This window comes from Sarcophilus harrisii, chromosome 4, assembly GCF_902635505.1.
Source record: "Sarcophilus harrisii chromosome 4, mSarHar1.11, whole genome shotgun sequence".
Taxonomy (NCBI): domain Eukaryota; kingdom Metazoa; phylum Chordata; class Mammalia; order Dasyuromorphia; family Dasyuridae; genus Sarcophilus; species Sarcophilus harrisii.
Window position 1 is genome coordinate 448431471 of NC_045429.1, and position 24385 is coordinate 448455855.

The 24385-nt window shown below is 47.9% G+C and overlaps 1 protein-coding gene across 4 annotated transcripts in view; it reads right to left on the reverse strand.

Moving 5' to 3' along the window:
• Nucleotides 1-1048: 1048 nt before the first annotated feature.
• The window catches only part of FKBP6 (FKBP prolyl isomerase 6), a 34329-nt gene continuing 10992 nt past the window's right edge, over nucleotides 1049-24385 (reverse strand). The window contains exons 6-10 of one of the 4 annotated variants that reach the window (XR_004234096.1): nucleotides 20882-21076; nucleotides 20284-20393; nucleotides 19487-19576; nucleotides 2039-2157; nucleotides 1049-1673 (exon numbers count right to left, since the gene is read on the reverse strand). Coding sequence is in view for 2 of the 4 variants with exons in the window: in XM_031967961.1 (XP_031823821.1) it covers nucleotides 19489-19576; nucleotides 20284-20393; nucleotides 20882-21076 (393 nt within the window). In the remaining 2 variants the exon portion in view is untranslated. Of the gene's footprint in view, nucleotides 1674-2038; nucleotides 2158-15702; nucleotides 16361-17909; nucleotides 19149-19486; nucleotides 19577-20283; nucleotides 20394-20881; nucleotides 21077-24385 lie in introns of those variants that run through there. The other 3 variants (XR_004234095.1, XM_031967961.1, XM_031967962.1) reach the window with 3 other exon arrangements.

Consider the following 24385-nt stretch of genomic DNA (forward strand, 5'->3'; position numbering starts at 1 on the left):
CTGACAAGTGTAAAGAGGAAGCTGTCGCCATCTAGCGTTCACTCGTTCCATGCAGCTCGGGGCGAGGCCGGGCCATTTTAGCCCCCTGGGCGGCCGGGGGACATCCCTGGTGGGCGCCCATCCTCCCGAAGCCCGGCTCCGCTTCCACACTGGGGAGGCCGCGGGTCTGGGCCACGTCTCACTCACTCCTCTGGAGCAGGCTCGATGGCCGCAGCCAGAAACGATGGCCGGTGCCACTGGTCAGCCTGAGGAGATGGGCCCAAAAGGGGGCCGGCCGGCTCAGCCCGCTCCCCTGGAAAGGCAACGAGTTCCCCCGCCTCGCCCCTTCCCCCCCCCCACATTCTGACCCGGAGGAAGCGTGTCCCCTCACGGGCTCTGGGGCTGAGGCAGGCGGGCCAGGGCCATGAATGCACACCGCGGAGCTGCCCGTTTGGCCCGGCACCCGGCGCTCCGACCGCCAGGGCTGAGCCAGCAGCCCCGCGGAGCCTTTCTCGTTGCTTCTGGTCCTGAGCGGGGTGGGCAGAGGAGACCTCTCCGGCTGCCTTTCTGATGGACATCCTCCTCCTTTCCCACGGAAAACTTTCCTGGGCTAACCAACCACAACCCAGGGGTTCTGTCCATGGCACAAGGGGAGCAGCAGCCCACTGCCCCCAACGGGTATTTCTGCCCTTCTTCCTTCTGGCTGGTACCCCAGCTCTGGCTGGCCTGGGACTTCCTGCCTAGGCCCTTGGTGGGCACCCTCCTCCCGGTCCCCCACCTTCCTTCCTTGCTTGGAGCCTGCCATGGGCACCTACAGCTTGGGGAGGGGCCTTGATGACCTTGTACCCCTCGAGCAGAGACCCGAGCACCGCCCATCGAGGGCCTGGGTCTGAGCAGGCCATCCCCGAGGTTCCAGCCCCGAGGACCAGCCCCATCCCCACCTCGGCTTTAACCCACTCGCTTCCATCACTAAGAGAAAGGAGCCGCTGTCCGGTTCTGGCCCGTTCTGGCCAGCGAGCTGAGCTGCCCTCGTCCCGCCCACTCCCTCTGAAGCTTGATGGTCCTTGCCCAACAAACTGGCACCAGGTTTGGCTGGGACCGATTCCCAAGGACAGGAAACTTTTTTATTTCTTCACAACAACAAAATCCTGAACATAATTCTCTCCTCCGAAACAACAAACCCTCTGTAAACACTGACCGCAGCTCCACATCCAACTATTTACACAAGCACTTCAGGAGCCGGGAAGGGTGTCCAGAGAAAAGCCAAGAACAGCTTCCATTAAGAAACAAAACAACCCCCCAAAAACCAAGCCCCCTTTAACTTCCTGGGGGGAAAAGGGAAGGGCTTCTCCACTTGGAGGCGGCAGATATTCAGGCCCCCAGGCCAGGCCGCCTCGGACAGTGGGCGCCCAGCGGGAGCCGTCCTGCTCCCCCGAGCCCCACCTTCGGAGAGTGGTTAGAAAAAGGCTCCCCGGGCACGTGGGCTGCCCGGCTTTGGCGGGGAGAGCTGGCGAGGGCAGCGGCCACCAGGAATGTGCCCGGCCGCTTAAACCGGAGGAGTCTGGCGGGAAACGTGGGCGCTTGGAGCTCAGAGATGCGAGGGCCCGGCTCCTCCTCCAGGACATGGGGCTCTTTTTGCCCCTGCGATGCCGTCCTGCAGAGTTCTTGTGCTGAACCTGGCCAGGCTGTGGGCGCTGTGGGGGAAGAAGGGAGACAATCAGCATAAGGCAGACACTTCCAGCTGTGCACCTGGGCGGACTCGGGGGAAGAGTGTCGGTTCCTAAGTCTAATCAGGGATGTGATCACTGACCTTGTTCCGGCCTTTTGGACCTTGAATACTTTAAACCCAAAGTCCCAGACTCTTTGTGTCCCCCCCACCCCCAGCCCTCTAAAGTCAAACACAAACTCCTCCAGGTCCCCTCACGGCCTGGCCCCTCCCCCAGCCTAGGGCAGAGGGTGGCCAAAAAGGGCAGCTTCTCTCCGTCCAAAGCCCAGGGTCGGGCCACAGGACCCTTCTCGGGGTCCCTCCTCATCACGGCTGCTCGTCGGCCCCTCTTACCTTCGTCTCCCAGGAGCTCCTTTCCTCCAATGCAGCTGCAAAGGCCATTTCCCACCCAAAGACTTTCCTGATACAAGCACATAAAACTACAAACTCATGTCCCTTCTACGCGCACGTCTCTGTGAAGACAGGAAACGGGCTCACTTGTAATTTTGCTACTAAGGCTTCTTGGGGTACTATACTGAAGCATACAATAAGCGCTTAATAATGCTCGCTTGATTCCAATCCCAGAGCCGGCTCTTGTCCTGGAGTCCGAGTCTCACTTCAGACCAGGAGCCCGCGGGCTCGGTGCCCTCGACAGCCGGGAGGACCACAACGGCCTGCCCAGTGTGGTTCCCTCCCTGACTCCTGGGGAGGTCGGTGCAAGGGGGGCCCTCGGCCCCAATCCTGGGAGCACACTCGGGGGGCCGCTGGCTCCCGGGGCCGGAGCATGCCCAGGGAACGTCATGGGGGCAGGGAGGCCTCGGTGGCTGGTGGGCCGGAACCGAGAGTGCATAAAGACCACTTTGGAGAAAACTGCCTTGTCCCTCTGCGGGTCCAGGTGCGAGAAGGACTCCTGGGGGCCAAGCTCCCAAGCCAGCCTGGCTCTAGGAAGTCTGTGCTCCTCCTTTGGCCAGAGGGCCAGGGCTGGACAGGGAGGCTGGTGCACCAGTGAGCCCGGGGAGTCTGGGAGCCAAGGGGCCACATCTTTACATGGGGGTGACTCCGTTCCGTTGCCACGTCTGCTCTAACTGGGAGTGATTTCAGCCGGACTCCTCTTTGTAGCTGCCCTGAGCCCTCCCCGAGGCCTCCGGAAGCACATCCCCAGGCTGGGGGAGAGGGCGTTTCTGTGCTCTGGCCCTGCCCCATCTTATCAATAAATTCCCCTCTGCAAAAGCTTCCATTAGTTTTCAGTAACACAGAGGAGACGCACATGGCATGGGAACTCAAGCAGATGGCATGGGAAGGACAAGCCAAATGATCCCTGAAGAAGGAGCCGAAGCTGGTCATCCCCGAGTGGGACGTTAGGCCGAGGGGCCCAGAGTCCAGCGCTACGTCACTCCTACAGACAAGGAAACTGAGGCTCTGGGAGCCCCCGGCAGGATTCGAACTCAAGTCCACCATCTCCCAGACCACCCTCTCCCCGCTGACATCCTAGATCCCTGGGGGCAGGTGGGGCTTCTCCCAGTGCCCACCGCAAGACTGGGCACACAGCCCACTTCCCTCCCCAAGGGCCCGCCACACGCCAATGCCGGCAGAAGCTGGGGGCCCAGAAGGCCGGCCAATGAGCCCCCATTCCCTGCTCTCCAAAATAGCCCCTCAGAAAACGTCCAGCTCGACTCCACAAATGCCAGTTTCGTGGCTCTCACATGGGAGGCCAGAGCCAGATTCTGGGCTAAAAATAAGCATTATTGGGGTCAAGAGCACTGTGGAGGAGACACATCTTGAGTCATGTGGGCCACTGGGAGGAACATCTCGGTTTCGATGGGCTTAAGGCATACTTTTTAAAAGACATTCATTAAGTTTTCGTTGTCACCACCTATTTGGAGCTGGGGTTTGTAAACGCTGGTCATGGCAAGTGTGGAGAATAAGGGCCCAGAACAACAATCGGTGTGTGCCCTCGTCCCGAACCATGAGGTGCTACCACAGACAGGCCCAGGCTGCCCCAGGTCAGGAAAGCCTCCTCTCAAATCCAGTCTCAAGCCGCGTCCTAGCTGTGTGACCCTGGGCACTTATCCCTGCCCCCCTCCCTTACAAAGTGAACCGGAGAAGGAAATGGCAGCCACCCCAGCTCCTCTGCCCAGAAAGGCCCAAATGGGGTCACGAGCATCCGCAAGGGGACAAGTGACAGGAGAGGAGCCGGAACACGTCAAGTCCGCGCCATTTTTGTTCATAAATGAGGACGCAGTGCTTCAAGTCACAGGCTCATGAGCTGGCCCCGGGCCCCAGCAGAATTCGGGGGCGCGCCATGTTAAAAAGCGTTTCCAAGTTTTAGGAAAGAGAGAAGAGGCTCGTGTCCTGCCAGGAGAGGGTCCCCCTGCAGCAGCTTCTCTGGGTGCCTTGGGATGGTTACGTGGGCAGGGCAGGCTCGGATGTCAGTAAGGTGACTTCAAACATCTGTGTGAGTTGGAGGAGTTGGGGGGGGGGTCAAGGAGGATGCGGGAGCACATGTAGAGGCGACTGCAGGGTGTGACCATTGCCCGGAGAGACCCCGAGGGACCCCGAGAACAAGCTCCACCTGCCTGGCCTTAGCCCCGCTCTCTCACAGTTTCCCAGTGAAATGGGGGACAGTTCAGCGGCTTATCAAGCTTGGGGAAGGGGGGAGCTCGGGCTGGCTCGAGCGGCGACAGGAAATGGCCTCCAGAGCCAAGATGGCAGAATAAGGGCAGGGACCCACTCAACCCCTCCCAAATTCCCCTCTAAACACCTACAAAAGTGTGCCTCAAAAACAATTCTGTGGCAAAACCCCCAAAAGGTTTTCCAGCCCAAGAAACCTTAGATGGGCCAAAAGAAAGGTCCCAGGCCCACAGACAGGGCAGCCAGGCCTGGCACAAGTGAGCCCAGAGCAGCCCCTTCCGAGCTCTCAGAGAGCCGGTCGGAAGGACCCCACAGGGGTCTCCCTATGGCACTGTCCATACTCGGCCCCAGCTGCAGTTCTGGGGTGAGCTCCTGGCTATGGGGGAGCAGGGGTTTGGGTAACAGTGCCAGGTAGAACACAGTGCTAAGGACGCTCACAGAGCGAGTACAGGCCCGCACAGGGGGCACAAGACCTCCCTGAACACCCCCACACCCCAAAACAGAAGTACTGTTGCCATTGGACAGAAGGTCATTGAGAATAAACAGACCCTAATCTTCTGGCATACAAACAAGATGGAAGTTTCTTCTAAAATATACAAAGTTATTCACAATTCACTTTCAAGCCCAGGAAAAATCCCTGCTCAACAGAGCCTATGCTGATGCAGTAAAAGAGATGGGACCGGGGAGATAAATGCAGGAAGTTGCAGAAAGGAGGGCCCGGAGGAGATCGGGGGCCGAGATGGAGAGACACCCATGAATGGAGTCCGACCAAAGAAGCTGCTTCTGAGCTAAAACAATTCTGTTCCAGGAAAAGACCTCATCGATGTGAAACAGGAACCGGGTCACGATACAATCAGCAGGCAGCGGCAATTGTGCAGAAATAATGGACAGTAATCAAAGAAGGGTGTGAAAATGTAATGGAGACTACGGAGAAGGATGTGGCGGGGACAGTATCCTGGGCAGGGCCGTCCCCGAGCATCATTCCCACGGGGACCAGCGGGCAGGGTGGGGGGCTTCGAGCCCAGCTCGGCCCCTTTCTCACAGCGCCTGCCTCTTGGCCTGCTTTCTGGAACCCGTGCGTGTGACCCGGCAGGCAGCGCAGCAAACCTGTCTGCAGGCGCCAGTCCCACCCAGTGTCCTCCCCCCAGGTAAGCAGGGCATGTTCTCCACCTGCTAATGGGGGCAAAAGAGAATGACTAGCCCCCCTTTTCAGGGCAGGGCCTGCCACCTGCAGTCAGTCACCAAGCATTTATTAAGCACCTACTACATGCCAGACCGATATCAAAAGCCATTTCTGTTCTCAAAAGGCAGATGTACAGAAAACATACAAAACCTCCTAATTCTGGATTCTCAATGCAAACCCAAATCTCAGTCCATTCTAACCTGAGAGCAGACAGAGACCCAGCAGAAGCTGAGCTTCCATGGGATCCCACACCAGAGCTGGAAGGAGCCCTGGGCCTGGAAGGGTCAGCTGACCCGGCAGTTGATGGCAGAGCACGGATGTGAGCCAGAGGGGCTCCACAGCCCTACCCCCAATGTCTGACATATTCACTCAGGGCTTTCCCCATGATGGCCCGGTGGATGAATTAGTGCGAGAACATCCATTTTACAGATGAAAAAACCAAGTGCCCCCACATACATCTCAGAGAACTGCTTTTGTATCCCGATATTCCCTATAGATTGAACTTAGGGCAACAGGGGAAGGGGCACATTAAGTGTGAAAGGAGCCAAAGGGAGGGGATAAAATGAAAACTGGGATTCGTGCTGTTGACCCGAGAATAAAATTCTGAAGACAAAGAAGGAAATGGTTCTATGTAAGGGAAAAAGGGACTTGTCCCAAGTGACTCATGTAGATACACAGGGAATTCCAAAAGCTACGTGGACAATCAGGAAGCAAGGGCAGGTGACACAGGAGCCAGACCTGGAGCTGAAAGAGTTCTCCAGGAACTCTAAAGCCAGAAGGAACTGCAGGTGCTTCAGAAAAGGGACAGGTCAGCAGCCTGGAGTGGGTGGGATGAGACCTGATTAGATGGCCCAATGAAACGTGGAGCTGCACCATTTTTAGCAGGCTTCTGTCTTCTCTGCCAAGAAGAATGATCTTCTAGCCCGTATCCCAAAGAGATCATAAAAGAGGGGAAAGAACCCAAAAGTACAAAAATAATTGAGCAGCCCTTTTTGTAGTGGCAAGGAACTGGAAATTAAATGGATGCCCATCAGTTGGGAGAATGGCTGAATAAGTTATGGCATATAACTTATTGTTACATGTAATATTATTGTTCTGTAAGAAATGATCAGCAGGATGATTTCAGAAATGCCTGGAAAGACTGACATGAACTGACGCTGACTGAAATGAGCAGAACCAGAAAAACGTGGTACACGATGACAAAAAGATCATGTGATGATCGACTGTGATGGACTTGGCTCACTTCAACAATACAGGGATCCAAGACGATTCCAACTGACTTGGGATAGAAAATGGCATCCGCATCCAGAGAGGAACTATGGAGCATAAGTACAATGGTGAGGAAAGAAAGATCTTAACAGAAGATTTTAAAGCACTCCTGAAGAACAAGGCTAAATGGCAAATGACTTTCAAGTATAAGACTCAAGAGAAACATTAAAAAAATTAGGAATGTCATCATAAAGGGTTCAAATAAGGTTTAGAATAGAAAGAGGATATTTGTGACTCTTAAGAACTTTATCATTATGGCATTAGAAGTATACAGAGAGGATTGTGATAAGATGATATCTAAAAAAAAAAAAAAAAAAAAAAGAGGATTCTGATGGAAGTGGCTCTTTTCAACAGCGAGGTAATTCAGGCCAATTCAAATCAACTTGTGATAGAGAGAGCCGTCTGCATCTAGAGAGAGCACAGTGGGGACCGAATATGGATCATAGTATTTTCACCTTTCTGTTGTTTGCTTGAAGTTTTCTCATTTTCTTCCTTTTTGATCTGATTTTTCTTGTGCAGCAAGATAATTGTGGAAATACGTATAAAAATTAAAAAGTGAGAAAGAGAGATGCAATAGGAGAAGGGGAAAATGGGTGGGCTAAATTGTCTCCCATAAGAGAGGTTCAAAAGCACTTTATACAATGGAGAGGAGGGTGGGGGTGGGATAGATAACCCTTGAAGCTTACTCTCATCAGAATAACATATTCACTAGTTGGGTACAGAAATATATCTTATCCTATAGGAAAGTAGGAAGGGAAGGGGAAAAGAGAAAGTAGGCACTGATGGAAGGGAGAGTTGATTGGGGTAGGTAATAATTAAAAATAAAACACTTTTGATTATGGACAGGGTGGAGAGAGAGATAATAAGATAAAGAGGGTCTATATCCAAAGGTAAAAAACAAAAAAGGAAGAGGAACCATATGTGTAAGACTGTTTATAGTGGCTCTTTTTGTGATGGCCAAGAATTGGAAACTGAGAGGATGCCCATCAATTGGGGAATAGCTAAACAAATTGTGGTATACGATTGTAATGCAATACTATTGTGCTGTAAGAAATGATGAATGGGATGCTCTCAGAAAACCTGGAAAAACTTATATGAACTGATGTAAAGTGAGCAGAACCAGAACAGTATAGACAATAAGAGCAATATTTCATTGCTGCAAATGACTTAGATATTCTTAACAATATAATGATTCAAGATAATTCTGAAGAACTTATGATGAAAAAATACTATCCATCTCCAGAGAAAAATGATATCTGAATGTGGATTGAAGTATCCTTTAACTATCTTCATTTTTAGAAAAAAATTTTGATCTGTGTTTTCTTTCATGTTGTGAATATGGAATATTTATATTTCCATATAATATGGAAATGAGTTTTACATGACTGCATATGTATAATGTATATCAACTTACTTTCATTCCAATCAGGGGGGAGAAAAGAAGGGGAGGGAAAGAATTTGGAATTCAAAATAAAAAAAAAGTTAAAATTGTTTTTACATGTAATTAGGGAAATAAAAATATTAAACACAAACTTAAAAAGCTGTAAATTAAAACTTCTTAACAGATCTTTTTCTAAATTGTTGGCTCTTAGCTTTATTCCTTTCCTGATTTCTTTTAGCAAATAAGCAATTTGTGGGGAGAAGTACGAGCAGCTGGGCCATCAATTGGTAAGCATTTTTTTCCTCAAAACTATTTTATTTCTTCAAATATACATAATGTTAGTTTTCAGCATTCATTTTTGCAAGATTTTGCATTCTAATTTTTTTCTCCCTCCTTCCTTTCCCTTCCCCTCTCCAAGCAAATAAGCAAACTGATATAGGTTATATACGTACATTAGTTAGTAAGCATTTATTATTGTTCTAGACCAGAGGTCCTCAAACTTTTTAAATAGGGGGCCAGTTCACTGACCCTCAGATTTGTTGGAGGGCCAGACTATAGCAAAAACAAAAATTTTGTTTTGTGGGCCTTTAAATAAAGAAACTTCATAGCCCTGGGGGAGGGGGATAAACGTCCTCAGCTGCTGCATCTGGCCCGCAGGCCGTAGTTTGAGGATCCCTGTTCTAGACATGTGCTAAGCTCTAGTATTTAAAGAAAGGCAAAAAACATGGTCTCTGTCCTCGAGGAGCTTATATTTTAATGGGAGATACAAGATATAAATAGCTATTTGCCTGTAAGATCTGTGTGGTGTCAGTGTAAATAAGCACAGTAAATAAGCATTTTGTCATGAAGATTAGTAATGTAAGGATTACTACAGAAAGACACAAGCAGCCGGGGGAAGAGAGACACATCCAGGTAGGGACAGGAAAGAATCTGTATCACGATAGTGCTGGAGCTAAGTTCGGAAGATGAGACATCCTAAATCCCTTTCAGTGACCCACAGAGAAGTTTATATTTGATGAATTCAGTATTCTGGCTCACCAGAATTCCCATTCCCAGGTGCAAGGAGTGACCCAGCAGTGGGAAAGTACCTTGACAAGAAGAGAGGAGTTTGAAAAGTCAGTTCAATTCCTGGCAAAATGCTAAACTTTTAATTTTAGTAGAGATGTTTAGGAAACAATTAGAAAAGGAAGCTGGTCACAAAGAACCAATATGACTGTCAAAAATACATCTTGTCAAATCCCTTTGATGAAATTCAATAAGGCTGGATGTGAATTTTTATGATTTAATTTTTTAAAAAGTGACTTCATAAAAGATAAGAGGAGATATGGGTAGATAGCAATGAAAAAAATCTGACTAAATAGGACTCAATGATGGGAGATGGCAGCCCATAGAGGAAGGAGCTCAAGTTCTCTCCTCTCATGGGCTTGGTCAGCTCCTGGCTGCAGGACTGGGCTCAGTTTTGGCCAAGGCCGTCTGGGAAGGACAGCAACAAGCCATGGACAAATTGTCTTGAGGACCACCAACAGAATGGTAGAGGGCCTCAAGTCCAGCTGAGGAAAAACTGGCAAGCAGGCCGGTTAGCTAGGAGAAGATGGGTCTCTGGAGGAAGGGCCTGCTTCTGTTTGCTGACCTCCACATGGAGGATTAATCCCAGAACAGACACCAGGAGGACAGTTCTGTCCCCATTGCCAAGAAGCAACTTTAGTCTTGATGAGTCAAGGAAAAGCTTTTTCACAGTCCTCGTCAGACTAGCCTGAATGAGGAAGGCCTGGGTTGGGCCCATCTGCAGGGCTCCATGTTGACTGGATGACCAGTCTTGGGGCTTTTGAAGCAGGGGCTCTTTGTTGGGGGGAAGGAGTTGGCCCACATGGCTCTTTAGGTCTTTAGTTGAAATTCTATCAACACTGTATTCTGATTTGGATTACTTTAATACGATTCAATATAGCTATTTATTAAACTAGGCCCTACAAAAGGTACAACGTTCAGATAAAACTGAACCTACTTTTGTGGGATGCAAGGCCTGGTAAAATACTCAATAAAAACATTGACTAAATACCTATGAAGTGCCAGGCACAACGTGACCAAAGTAAAACAGGCCCTATATGCAAGGGGGATTTACATCTGCTTGTGTGGGGAAGCTGCACCCAGAAAGCACCTGTGAAAGAGGCCCCCAGCCCTGCCCAGGGGCCAGGAGGAGCTGGGACAGAGGCCCCAGAGCCAGCCCAGGCCTCCTGGAGGAGGTGGCAGTGGCGCAGAGGGTGTGACCAACAAATAACTACAATATGAAAGGACTTCAGAAATATGGGTAATTGCAAAGTACTGGGAAGAAAAACTCTCTTAAGGCCACACGGATTGTTTTTTGTCCTTCGGTCCCATTTGGGGTATTCTTGGCTCGGCATTTCCTTCTCCAGATCATTGTTCAGATGAGGAAACTGAGGCAAGCTAGGAAGTGTCTGAGGTCGGATCTGAATTGCCAACTTCCTGCCTACCTGGTGCCCCCAAGTGCCCCAAATTAGAGAGGACTCAGTGGCAAATCAATGACATCACAAAAAGGCAAAGATGATGAATGAAGAAAATGTAGAGAGATCTAAGAAAATCTGAAACAAAGAAAGTTGACAAGATGATGACATCAAAACCCTAAAGGAAAAATCCATGTGTGACTGTGGAAGTAAATGGACAAGCTGTTAATAGGAGGGATCAGAGCAGTGCAGACCCCTGGAGTCTGGAGGACCCAAGTTCAGGTCCTGTCTCAGATACTTCCTAGCTGTGTGACCTGGGCAAGTCTCTTAAGTTCTGCCTGCCTCAGTTTCCTCCTTTGTAACAAGCAAACCCTGAAGCCAGCTATGAATGCTAGTTGTTATTATTTCTATTTAGAAAGTTATAAATGAACATTTAATTGGCTGTGTTGAAGCTGAGCACAGTTTTTGGTAAGAAACTGGCACTGATTTCCCTTCAGCACATTTCCACACTATTAAGAGACTGGAGATGACAAGCTGTCCCATCTAAAGCCAAGAACAAGCATTATCTGTAATATGGAGAAACTTGAAGCCTTCCCAATAAGAACAGGTGTGAAGCAAGGATGCTCATTATCATGGCTATCATTCCATATTGTACCAGAAATGCTGGCCACAGCAATAAAGAAGAAAAAGAAGCCGAACAACTCTAAATAAGCAATCTGGAAATAAAACTCTTTCTCTTTGCAGATGACATAATTGTATACTTAAGAGAGCCCTAGGGAATCAATTACAGAACTAGTTGAAACAATGGACTAATTTAGCAAAGCTGCAGGATATAAAACAAACCCACATAAATCATCAGCATTTCTATTTATTACCAACAAAACCCACAAAGAAGAAATAGAAAGAAATTACACTTAAAACAACTGCAGATAACATAAAATACTTGGCAGTTTCCCTGCCAAGACAAATACAGGAAATAGATAAAGACAATTACAAAACAATTTTCACAGAGATCTAAGAAGCTGGAGAAATATTCATTGCTTATGTGTAGGTGACAATACAATAAAAATGGCAATTTTACCTAAATTAGTCTATTTATTCAGTTTCATACCAATCAAATTGCCCAAAAAATTATTTTATAGCACTAGAAAAAATAATAAAAAAATTTATCTGGAAGAACAAAATGTCAAGGTTTTCAAGGGAATTATCAAGAATGCAAAAAATGGTGGCCTAGCAATACCAGATGTAAAACTCTATTGTAAAGCAGCAGTCATTGAAACCATCTGGTACCAATTAAGAAATGGAGTGCTGCATCAGTGGAATAGGTTAGGCCCACAAGACAATCGTCAACGATTATAGTAATCTACTATCGATAAATCCAAAGACTCCAGCTTCTGGAATGAGAACTAACAATTTGACAAAAATTGCCGGGAACACTGGAAAGTAATGTCAGAGACTTGTCATAGTCCAAATCTCACATCCCATACCAAAATAAGATCAAAATGGGTACATGATTTGGGCATAAAGGGTGATACTATAAACAAATTAGGACAGTAAGGGATAGTGAGCCTATCGTTTATTTGGAGAAGGGAGAAATTCATGACCAAACAAAAAATTGAAAATATCATGAAATGCAAAATGGATGATTTTGACTATATTAAATTAAAAATTTTTGTACAAACAAAACCAATGCAGCTAAGATTAGAAGGGAAGCAAAGAGCTGAGAAAAAATTTTTTACAGCCAGTGTTTCTGATAAAGGCCTCATTTCTAAAACATAATCAAGTCAAATTTACAAGAACACAAATCATTCTCTAAGTGACACATAGCTAAAGAATATGAAAAAAATTTTCAGATGAAGAAATTAAGCCTATCTAGTCACATGAAAAAATGCTCTAAATCACTACTGATTAGAGACATGCAAATGAAAACAACTCTGAGGTACTACCTTGCCAAATTAGCTAAAATAACAGGAAAAGATAATAATAATAATTGGAGGGGATGTGGGAAAGCTAGAATACCAATGCATGGTTGGTAGAATTCTAAACTGATCCAACCATTCTTGAGAGGAATTTGAAACCATGTCCAGGGCTGTAAAACTGCACATGCTCTTTAATCCAGCAGTGCTACTGCAGGGTCTGTATCCCAAAGAAATCATAAGAGAGGAAAGGATCCACATGTGCTAAAATATTTATAGTAGCACTTTTTGTGGTGACAAAGAATTGGAAAATCAGTAGTTGCCCATCAACCGGGGAATGGATGAATAAGTTACGGTATATGAAAGTAATGGAATATTCTTGTTCTTAAAAAATGATGAACAAGCTGATTTTAGAAAAACCTGGAAATATTTACATGAACTGATGATGAGTGAAGCAAGCAGAACTAGTAAAACATTATACACAGCAACAATAAGATGGGTGTGATGATCAACTACAAGAGGCTTAGTTCTTCTCAGCTATTCAATGATCCATGGCAATCCCAATAAGCTCTGGATAGAAAACACCATCCACATCCAGAAAGAGAACTATGGAGACTTAATGTGGATCAAAGCATATCATTTTCACCTTTTTTTCTTTCTTCTGTTTTTTCTTCTCATAGTTTCCCCCTTGAGCAAAAGGGATTTTTCTCTCCCATTGTGACTCACATAGAAATATGTAAAAAATGAAATGTACATGTATAATCTAAAAAAAAAAGCATTAAAAATTTTTAATGACAATTCTACCTAAATTAATTTACTTATCCAGTGCCAAACAAACCAAAGAATTATTTTATAGAGTTAGAAAAAAACCCAAAATTTATCTGAAAGATGTCAAGAATATTAAGGGAAACAATGAAAAAAAATATGAAAGTGGCCTAGTTTTATCAGATCTCAAATGGTATTACAAAGTGGCAACCATCAAATACTCTGGTACTAAGTCATAGGATGCTAGATCACTGGAATAGATTAGATACATAATACATAGTAGTAAATGACCATAGAAACCTACTATTTGATAAAGACCCAAGCCTTTAGGTTAAGAACTTACTATCTGACAAAAGTTATTGGAAAAACTGTAGAGTATTTGGCAGAAACTAGGTATAGGCCAGCATCTTATACTTTTGACCAAGATAAGATCAAAATGGGCACATGATTTAGACAGAAAAGCTGGTATCATAAGCAAATTGGAGTGTATGGAAAAAAATTACCTGTTGGATCTATGGATACCAGAACAGTTTATGACCAAACCAGAGACAGAGAGGCTCACAGGAAATAAAATGGACCACTTTGATTAAATTTTAAAAGTTTTTGAACAAAACCAATACTTTCAAAATTAGAAAGTAGGAAACTGGGGAAATTTTTTTATAGTAATATAAAAAAAACCTCATTTCTCAAATATGTAAGGAACTGAGCCAAATTTATAAAAATAAGAGCCATTTCCCAGATGATAGTCAAAGGATATGAACAGTTTTCAGAAGATGACTCAAAGCTATTAAGTTACATAAAAAATGTTCTCAGTCACTGTTTAATTAGAAAATTGCAAATTAAAACAATTCTCAGGTACCATCTGATATCATTCAGATGGGCTAACATGACAGAAAAGGACAAATGCTAGAGGGGATCTGGAAAAATTGGGACACTGACGCACTATTGATAAGAATTGTGAACTGGGTGCAAACTACTCTGGAGAACAATACCCCAAAGGTCATATATCTGTGCATACCCTTTGACTTAGTAATACTATTACTAGGTCTGTCTTCCAAAGAGCTCAAAGAAAAGGAAAATGGACCCATAGGCACAAACTACTTATAGCAGATCTTTTTGTAATAGCAAAGAGTTAGAAATTGAGGGGATGCCCATCAATTGGGGAATGGCTGTCCCAACACATGACTACGATGAAGAAATGATGAGCAATGGTTTCAGAGAAACCTGGTAAGCTTTATATCAGACAATGCAAAGAACACCACACACGGCAATAATGATCAACTATGAAAAATTTAGCTACTCTGATCAAGAAAACCGCAAGACTCATCATGAAGAGTGGTCTTCACCTCCAGAGAGAGAAGCGACGGACTTCAAGTACAAACTGAATAGTTTCTTTCACTTTATTTTTCTTGTTCTCCTTCCCACCCCCAGCGACATGGCTAATATGGAAAGTTTTGCATGATTTCAAAGGCATAATGGGTATCATTTTGCCTGCCTTCTCAAAGAGCAGGGGAGGGACTAGAGGAAGGGATTTCAGAATTTAAAAAAAAAAAAAAAAGTCAAAAAGGGAAAAGAACCTGGGATAACAACACTTTAGGTGATTCTGGAGCAGTTCCTGTCCATTCAGTGGCCTGAGCAGGAGGAGCTGCTGCTTGGGGACAGAGCACTCTTATCCTGCCCCCCAAGTACCTCCTGCTTCTCCTTTTCCATCTCTTCTGGATCCCCAGATGGGTGAAGATTGGGCCTGGCTTCCCAGGGATGCTCAAAGGACATGGTCCCATGCCTGAGCAGGATTTCCCAGGCCAGCACACACCACACAGACCCAAAGAATGAGCTCCCTTCTTGATGTCCAAAATGTTAAAATGAGAGTTGCTCTCGCAGAAGAGAAATGGGGAGAAAGGCCTTTGATCCAAGGCTGTAGGCTCAGTAACCATTCAAAAGGCAAAGTTCCCGGAAAGTCCCCCAGATCTGATGAACAAAGGTACTAGACATGAAATGTCCAGCAATAAGTAGGCACCAGGACAGTGGTAAATTCCCAGTGTTGTTCTGGATGAGATGACCCTCTTATCACCTGGACTGTCAATGGCAGCAACAGCCTGAGTTGTCAGCAGCTTTGCCCAGGGGCTCCTCAGATTTGTGACATACTTGCTGGTACCCAAATGGATTCCTACACAAATTACTTTGAGACATCAAGGCCTCCGGAGAATGAAAGTTTCCTTTAAAACCAAGAACACCTCTTATGGGCAGTGCAGAAAGCCCCTATTTTCTTTCAAAAATGGAGAATGAATAACTAAGTTAAGCTTGTGGAGAGAAAGGCTGTGTCCCTGACACAAACCGAGGTAAGTACAAAGTTAAATGGGGGTCAGGTGGCCCTCATTTGTGAAGAGGCCGATGGCCCGGAGGCTTTAAATTACCTTGGGCCGAGTCCATTGCCAAGACTGCAGGTGAGCCCCCAGTCCCGGCTCCAGGAGCATCCGACAGAGAGCTCCTTTGCCCAGATCGGGGTGGGGAGAGGGCTGGGGCTTTGCCAGGCCTCCTCCTGGAGCATGGAGTGTGTAATGAAGCCCGGCTCTGTGCCTCCCTGGGGCAGGAAGTGAGCTGGAGCGTGAGTCAGGAATAGAAGCCGCGGCAACAGCCAACAGAGGATGTGGTGAGGGATGAGGGGGCCAAAGAAACTGACCGGGGAAAATGTTTTCCAAGGGAGAGGTCTTAATGAAAACTCACGCACCCCAAGGGGGACTATTTATAGTCACACCACAAAGGGCCGATTCACTGGAATCTCCCTGCAAGGAGGCCCGGGGGAGGGAGGCTATTTCCCAGCCACCCCAAGGTCAGGATCTTATCCGCAGCAGAGGCCCAGAAAATGCCACTGTCGACGCCTTACGAGAAAGTGCAAGTCTGGCAGGAGGCGCCCTGGAGGAGGAGCGAGGCCGGGCGGGAGCCAGGGCTTTGCACAAGCCCCCATTTGTTTGACACGTGGAGCCAGGCCAAGGCCGGGCCATCAAGCGCACTCTGCATCTCCTCTTTTAGCTCCTGGGGTCGGTCACGCCAGGTCTCTGTTGCTCCAGGTCCCTGAATTGGAGGCAAAGACTTGCTCTGAAATGAACTGCCGGCTCACAACGCGCAGAAGCTTCCTGCCGTGCTGGCTCGGCATGTTGATGTTGGCCGCTCCTCCTGCACTCGGTTTAGGGGAGAGGGCCAAGCTACCAATGGGCCCCGCGACGGCGGAATTGAATAAAACGAGCCCCGCGCTCCACCCAAGCTGTCCGTCACCATGGAGCTCCTGGGGACCTGCCACTGCTCTTCCCAGAAGGAGATATTTTTGAAAAATTAAGATATTCTTTCGCTGAAGTTGGACAGGCCAGGCAACGCGGTTTAATCGCTTAATCCGATTCTCCAAGGTTTAAATTTCTTTTCCGTGCAAGCAAGGAGAGGAGAGAAATCCCTAAACAAACGCCAGCAAAAAGCTATAAAATCAGCAGCCGTCCCAGAGGAGAAAGCCTAAAAATTGTGCCTCTCAACCTTTCGGGTTTCCCTCAGAGCTTGAATTTGAAATTCAGTTAAAGTGAGCATGGTGACTTTGGTGAGAAGAGATGGGGGCACTCCATCCCCAAACAGGTCACCTCCCTGCCCCCCAGCCCTAAACCTAAGGGCTCTGGAGGGAGAGCTTACCCACTGTGGGTCCAGTCAAGTCCCACATTACAGGTATTGGGATCTGGAGTTGAAAGACACCTCAGCGATCACATTTTTTTCTTTCATTTATTTTTTTAAAGGTTAGAGAGGTAACAGGTTATCTGGGAAGACAGAACTGGGCTAAGTCCGAGGCCCCAAGCTCTGGATGAGAGGAAGGTGACAGTGAAAGGAGCCACGGAGCAGTCAAGAGAATCTGTGTCTCTGTGGTCCCTTTCTGGTTAAAGCCACGATCCCACGAAGCTGCACGAGCACAAACCAGAGCTAGCGTCACCCTTCAGTTTTCCAACAGGGGCTTCTGGAAACTTTCTGTTAGGGACCTGTAGGGCCGGGGCCCCCCCAGCCTCCGAGGGTGGCCGAACCAGGCTCAGATATAACTGGGAATGTTTAACCAATCCTCGGTGACGTTAGCATGGCAGTCCCAGGGGTTAAGGTCGGTTTGAGTGAGACAGCCTTGCTTTGCGGCTTCTCATGCTGGGAAGGGCCCCTCGATCACTGACCCGGGACCCAATTCTCTCCTTTTACAGACTGGCCATTTTTCACTTCCTGTTCCCAGATTTTGCTGGCAGCTCTCCCCTATCAACATTCTAGGGCACTTTTCTTAACTATCCAGAACCCACCAGGCTGCTCACGCTTGCCTCTGGTCCCTGAGGCTGCTGGAAGAAGCCTCGTCAAAGGCCCTCCTAATGCCGACCTGTCCAAGCTCTCTGGGATCCCAAACTGCCTCCCCTGTTAAGGGGAGCCACCGGTCTGGCAGTTTCACTTAGTGCCCAGGGAAAACGCTGTTTTCCCACCAACCTTTGGAAAAGGAACGTTTCCAGCTGTGGGGATACAAGGCTCAGGTTCGGGTTCAGAGCAGTGGGCCAAGGAAGGCCTGGCTCGAGCCGCAGCCGTGTCAGCCACGTGACGATGGTCCAGCAGCTCAAGCGCTTGGGCCTCAGACACCACATGAGAATAACCCCAACAGCCCAAGGCCCCACACCTGCCTAAAGGCTCCGGAGAGCCTGGACAGAGCAACATGGGCAGAGGGCAGGGCCCGACCCCACGCCACTGCCCACCCACCCTCCTGCCCCCAAACTAAGCCTTTTCACATTAGGGCCAGAGATAGAATAGGAGGAAGGTGTGGACAAGCATTAATTAAGTGCCAGGCCTTGGACTGAGCACTTTAGAAATATCTCCTTGCATCCTCCCCACCACCCTGGGAGGTAGTTACTTCCATCGATGGCTGGGAAGCAGAGGCAGAGGTGCCCAGGGAGACCCGACTCCACGCTCCCCACTACCTACTGCATGGACTAAGTCAGAAGGCTCTGGCTTTAACGTGGGCAGTTGGGAGGCCCAGAACCTGCAAGGAAATCGCGCCTGTTGAGGGGCTCAGACCCCTCCCCAGAATGTAACAATGCTGAGAGCAGCCAGATGAGCAGAGGGGGAGCCGTCAAGCTGCGCCCTAGTTCAAATATTGGCAAATCTTTCTATTCCCTGAGTCCTTCGAGTCACAGGGACGAGGGGGAGGGTCGGGATGGGCGTCTGCTGCTGGTCCCAATCTGGCACACCTGACCAGGCAGGGAGCGGCGGCTGAGGCCCCTTTGAACGGCGTGATCATGAATGGGCCCTTTGACGGCCTCTCTGGCCAAACCTCTTTTGGGGAGGACAGAGGATGGAGCCTCCACAAAGCCAAGGTTTATCGCTGCGTGTTCGTTCAGCAGCTGTTGTTAGTCCCTCTCTTGTTTAATTTCCCTCAGGAGAACAGACTTATCTATGCAGCCCAGCAGGTGTTTGAGGCAGGTGGGTTTTTTCCATGGATTAAGTAACAGTTGACCAAGCAAGTGTATTATTCTGCGCATTCAGGAAAATCTTAATGGTGGGAACAGTGCTAGATTTAATTCTCCAGAGGCTCTGACGTGGAACGGGATGAAAATGTGTTTATTAAAGACTTCTCAAGTGCTAAGGGGACAAGCAGAAAAGCCCACTGGGAAACCTCCCCCAAGACAACCCCAGGGTTGAAAAGGCGAATTGCTCCCAATCAAGATGGGCCCAGAGAATCTGGGTCATGGTCTCGGCCCCAGAAGGTGCCAGGAGGCAGGGCCCCGCAAAAACCAAGGCGAGAGCGGGGGGTGCTCCCAGTGCTGGCTCTCAGCTCAACCGCAGCACCCACAGTTTACTGCAGGGCAGCCTAGTGGGAGAGACCAACCAAGTCCTAGGTGTGGGTAACAGGCAATCCCCCAATGCCTGGACTTTCAGTTTCTCCATGAATGGGGCTGATGACCCCTCACTCATGACCGATTCCCAGGGGCATCTACAGACAAGTGAGTGCTTGGGGGGCCTGACAGGAGAAGCATTAACCCACATGTGGCCTCCGACCTCAGGAGAGGCACCCCCCCCCCATCAGGCCCGTGGCTCCCACGTGCACTTTCAGGAGTGACTTGTTCCCTCCCACCCGGGGCTACCACATCCCTAATCTACCCTCCAAGCCCTCTGTCGGCACCGGCCTTCGGCTCAGGTTCAACTTACCTTCAGTTCTGTTGCACGGCAGAAGAATTAAGAGGAGAAAATATCCGGTAGCACATTTCCTTCTCTTTATCCATGTAGTGTCTGTAACAGCTTTTGGGAGAGAGAACAGATTGCTTCTAAAAGGCCTCGGCTTGTGGGGGGTAGGGGGAGGAATGTGTACAAGGTCCCCAAGGGCAAGACCTCTGGCCATTTTGTCCCTCCAGAGGGGCCCTGACTCTACAGAGCAGGGAGGGTGCCACGGAGGCTGCAAGGCCCAAGCCAGGTGACTCAGACTAACTGGACCAAAAGAAAGCTCAGCCTTCTGCAGAACAGCCTGATGGGACAAGAGAAGCCTTTTCCTCAGGCTGTGGCCCCATGGAGCCTCTGGGTACCAGCCTTCTTTTCAATGCATAAAATAAGTAATGAATACAAGTAAAAGCAAGATTATTTTCAACTTCACAGACTCTATGTGGAGGTGAACTTCTTCCACAGCTCCCGTGGCTCCTGGCTCAGCAGTCCTAGAACGCAAAGGCTTTTGATTGCCGATTATAACATTTTCTTGTAAAGAACTATTACCCAGCATCCATGACTGAGAGGGCTGTTTTTCAAGGTGAGAAAGGAAATGCTCTATACATTTTAGAAGCTTTAGGGATTCCTTTGGAAACCCAAAGCACAATAAGACTAGAATCCCACACCTCCTTCCATCCTTGGGCACACCAAACCCTTCCTGAAACGAGCCCCCCTATTACTCCTCATGACACAGGCCCAGTGCCAGACCGCCCATAGTCTGACGACGAGGCAGGAGGAGAGACACTTGCCTGGCTAGCTTCTTCAGCTCATTGTTGATGTCATGATTCAACGGCTGTTCTCTCTGGGCTCGGACGAGGAAATCCCGAGCTCTCTCGTACTCAGTCATGATGAGACATGCCTGACGTTAAAGATGGTAAGAATTTAATGCATATTTGGGAAAAGAAAGAACAAACAGGGAAAAGTAAAGTTCTTGAAATGATCCACGTTTAGTAAGGGTAGAAGGTCAGCTGAGTTAATCAAATCACCTGACCTTCCTAAAAGAAATGGGTAAGAGCTAAACTCTAAGAAACAGGTCAGGTGAGAACATAAAGCGCTTGAAGAAGAGGTAAGAACAAGGTCTAGATCCTTTCTTGTCCCCCCTAAAAATCAACCATAGCCCTAGATATAGAAGGAGGGTCCGGATGACATTGATGCTATGGATACTCATGGGCAGGAGTCCCTTGGCAGAGGCCTGTGAGAACATTATCCATAAGCTGCATCCTGGGCTTCTGCTTGAGCCCTAAGAGAAGCTGGGGCAGCCATGCTCTAGGGACCGGGCCACCCATGGCCAGGGGATATTGGAAGAGCTTCCACTTTAGGCCGAGGATTTCCCAGCTCCGTGCTTACCTGTCCACATCTGAAGAGGGCCTTCGCATTTCTCTGATCGATAGCCAAGGCTTGCTCTCCATAGATCAGGGCCCGGCTGGGTCGTTCCAACTTGAGGTAAGTGAAGGACAAGTTAAGGAAGACCAGGAGCTTGGCACTCTCTATCTGACCCTGTTCCCCAGGGTGGAAAGGCCTGCGGCAAAGAATCAAGGAGGCCTGGAGGGAAACAAAGCAGGTGACAAACAAGTTTGACATGGGAGGGAGTGAGCACCCCAAAACCGGGCCAGAAAGCTCCCCCACAAGGGCCCTGAGGAAAGAACCTGATTCGTCTGTTCCCCCGCATCTTCAGCATCTGGAACAAGGCCTAGCACCCAGAAGGAGCCTCATGTTTGCTCACTGACTAGAAACCCAACAAGGTCCAACAATATAATTTGGGAAGCACCACCAAAAACCAAGCAAATGGATTTCCACTTCCAAGTTCAAAGAGTTCTCATCCTTTGCTTTCAAGGAAATACCCCCTTTTGTAAAAGCACGTAGGCTGGAAACTCACAAGGGGGGGACACAGAGAATATCCAGCCAGAGAAAAAAGGGCACAGGGGAGTCGCCGCCGGCCACCTGGACCGCGGGGTCTGACCCAGCAGGGCAGCACTTGGCAAGCTGCATCCATGGTCCTCACTTAACAAATGGGGAAATCGCTACACGAGGCAGATTCTACGTCCACTCTCCATGTGACAGCAGGGGAGGCTGCAGTCATGTCCCCACCCCTGGCCAAGTGCCTGGCACACGGGAGTCACCAACAAGCCCATGGTGCCCGATGGCCCGACCTGCATATGCTCAGACAGGGCCCCTTTACAATTAATGTGTGTTCTGCAATGTTCCCGCCAGGTGGTGCTCTGCTCAAGTTACCGGTGTCTTGTCTCACCCATCACCATCCACACAAAGGTTTTTTTCCCTCTACTCAGGTATAAACCCCTTTTCCCACCAAGCTGCACAATTGCAAAAGGACAAAGAAAGCATGAAACTCTATGAATTTTAGGCTGAAAGTTAATATTAAATATGCGTTAGGAAGACCTTAAAAATACCAGTATCTAACAGCCCTAGAGCCCCTATTTCTATCTACAGGTGAGTTCTAGCTCAAGCTGACCCTCTATACTTAGGGGACAGAAACCATCAACTTTCTCTAAGTCCTTGGTTTTCATTAGTTATTTTTTATTAATGTTATTTATTAATATAAAAGATTTGCAATGAAGACAGTCGAGCAGTTCCTTATCTCCCAACCTTCTATAATCTCCTCCTGGTGTTCCCATTCTGGGTATTGTGCACTTAGCTCCAGAGCTTCCCTTGGACCTTGAAGGTTGTAGGAAAAATCGAGGCAATGGCCTGTGAGCAGAATCCCCTATGGGTGCATGCACAGGAGGTGAAGCGGTCTCCAGCCTTTTCTCACTAGTCCTTCCAGGAGCTTAGCTGGACTTATCCCTTCAGTCTCATCCCCATTAGCTACCTCTCCCTGCAGCAAGAGGGAGTGCTGCCTACATGGTCTTCCATTCCTTGTATCAGAAGGGGAGCCTGGCTTAAAGGCAGGCAATGTCTCTGAAGCTGCCTTCTGCTGGGGTTCAAGAGCCCCAATCCCCAGCTACTCTTAATTCACATGGCAGTCTCTCCAGCTTCCCCTGGCAGCTAGCTCCCCAATTCCTTCCCCGCCTTTAAATGCTGTAAGAGAAAGGTAACCAGTCGAGCCCACTAGTTTACAGGGCTGAAGGAGATAGCACAGCATAACAACACATCCTCCTGGGGTAGAAGGACCAAAAATGACAGTTTTAGAGAACAGCTGTCCTGTCTTCAATAATTTCAGATACTGCCCATTATTTCTTCCCCTAGGGAAAGCCAAATCACAAAGGTCTTTCTGGAATATGGGCTGAAAAATCAAGACAACTGAGATGGAGAAAATATTGAAGACCAATCGAGACAATTCCACGTGAATCATAAAGGTGAGAAGAGGAGATAGGAAACTCGGGGTTCTATTCTCTGCATGTGAATGATAAAAACTTTGGTGTATGGTATCCTCCCCATTCTGTAGGAGATTAAAGTCTTCCTCAGCACCATTGAAATCAACGATCACCTCAATTTGAGATCTAGAAAATACCTCCAAGTAAGAGCCAAGATGGTGGAGGAGCAGAGAAAAGTATAGTGATCTTCCCTCCTCCAAAAAGATCTAGAAAACACACCTGTCTGAATCGTTATGGGGAGCACCAAGAAAAAAAGTCACAGTGAGTTGTTTTTTGGGTCCAGGTCAACATAGGGAGACAGTGAAGTCTACAGTCTGGAACCTGCTGGAATTTCTGCCCCGTCACCATTTCACAATTCTGTCACCACAAATCAGCAGAGGTTCCCACTGGCTGATAGGGGCTGACCCCAACTGAGCTGTCTCTGACATCCTAGAATAAAACCAGCCCAGATCCTTCCCTAAAGTGGTGAACAGAGCAAGGTGGAGCCAAGAGAGCTGAGCAAGGCATGGACGCATCTGAGGGGTCCCTCCAAATGACTGAAAAATAATTCCTCAAAAGAAATTCTGGAGCAGTAGAACCCACAAAAGGACCTTCTGGATACTACAACCTAAAAAGAAAATCTAGACATTCCTATTTCAAGAAATCATATGAGAAAACTGCCCCAAACTCTGAGGATCAGAAGGCAAAGTGGAAGTAGAAAGAATCCAAGGGTCAAGTCCTGAAAGAAAAACTCTAACATAAAAACTTCCAGAAACATCATAGTCCAACTTCAGAGTTTCTAGGTCAGAGAAAAAACTACTGCTTCAGACAGAAAGAATTCCGACTCTGAAAAGTCATAGTCAGAATCACACATAATTTAGTAGCTACCACTACAAAGCAGTGAAGGGCTTAAAATAGGATATTAAGCTTACAACTGAGGATCACTCACCAACAAAAACGAATATAATCCTTCCAAGCACTCCTGGTTTAAAAAAAAAAAAAAAAAAAAAAAAAAAAAGACCAGAACTCTGATGTTCAAATGAGGGGTTAAGAATATAAAAGTAAACATGAAACAAGACCAAATCACTTCCACTCTAACTAGGAGGATGCCAGCCATGTCCCCATTATCTTTGAGGTCAGAGAGGGCCTGGGAATGACCATAGTATATCTTTATAGTCATAAGAGAAGAGAAAGGGAAGGGAAAAATTAGGAAAATGACCTTGCATAATCGGGGTTCTCAAGTAAATCTCTCTTCAAACAAGGAGAAGGCTCTGGGGAATGACAGGGAATTTCATACAATAGGGAGTAGGAGGAAAAGGGAAGGTGCTATTATTATCCCCATTTTGCAGATGGGAAATGGGCTTGAGAGAAAATACCACTTGTGCAGGGTCAAAGAATTAATAAGAAGCCTTTCTCTGCTCCCAAGGCCACTGTACCACGATGGTCCCCCAGGGCCTGTTCTATCCCGCACCACAGAGCAGCAGTGGGGTCCTGGGCCTCCTGCTGCACATGCAGAGTCACCTCAGGCTCCTCAGAAGGC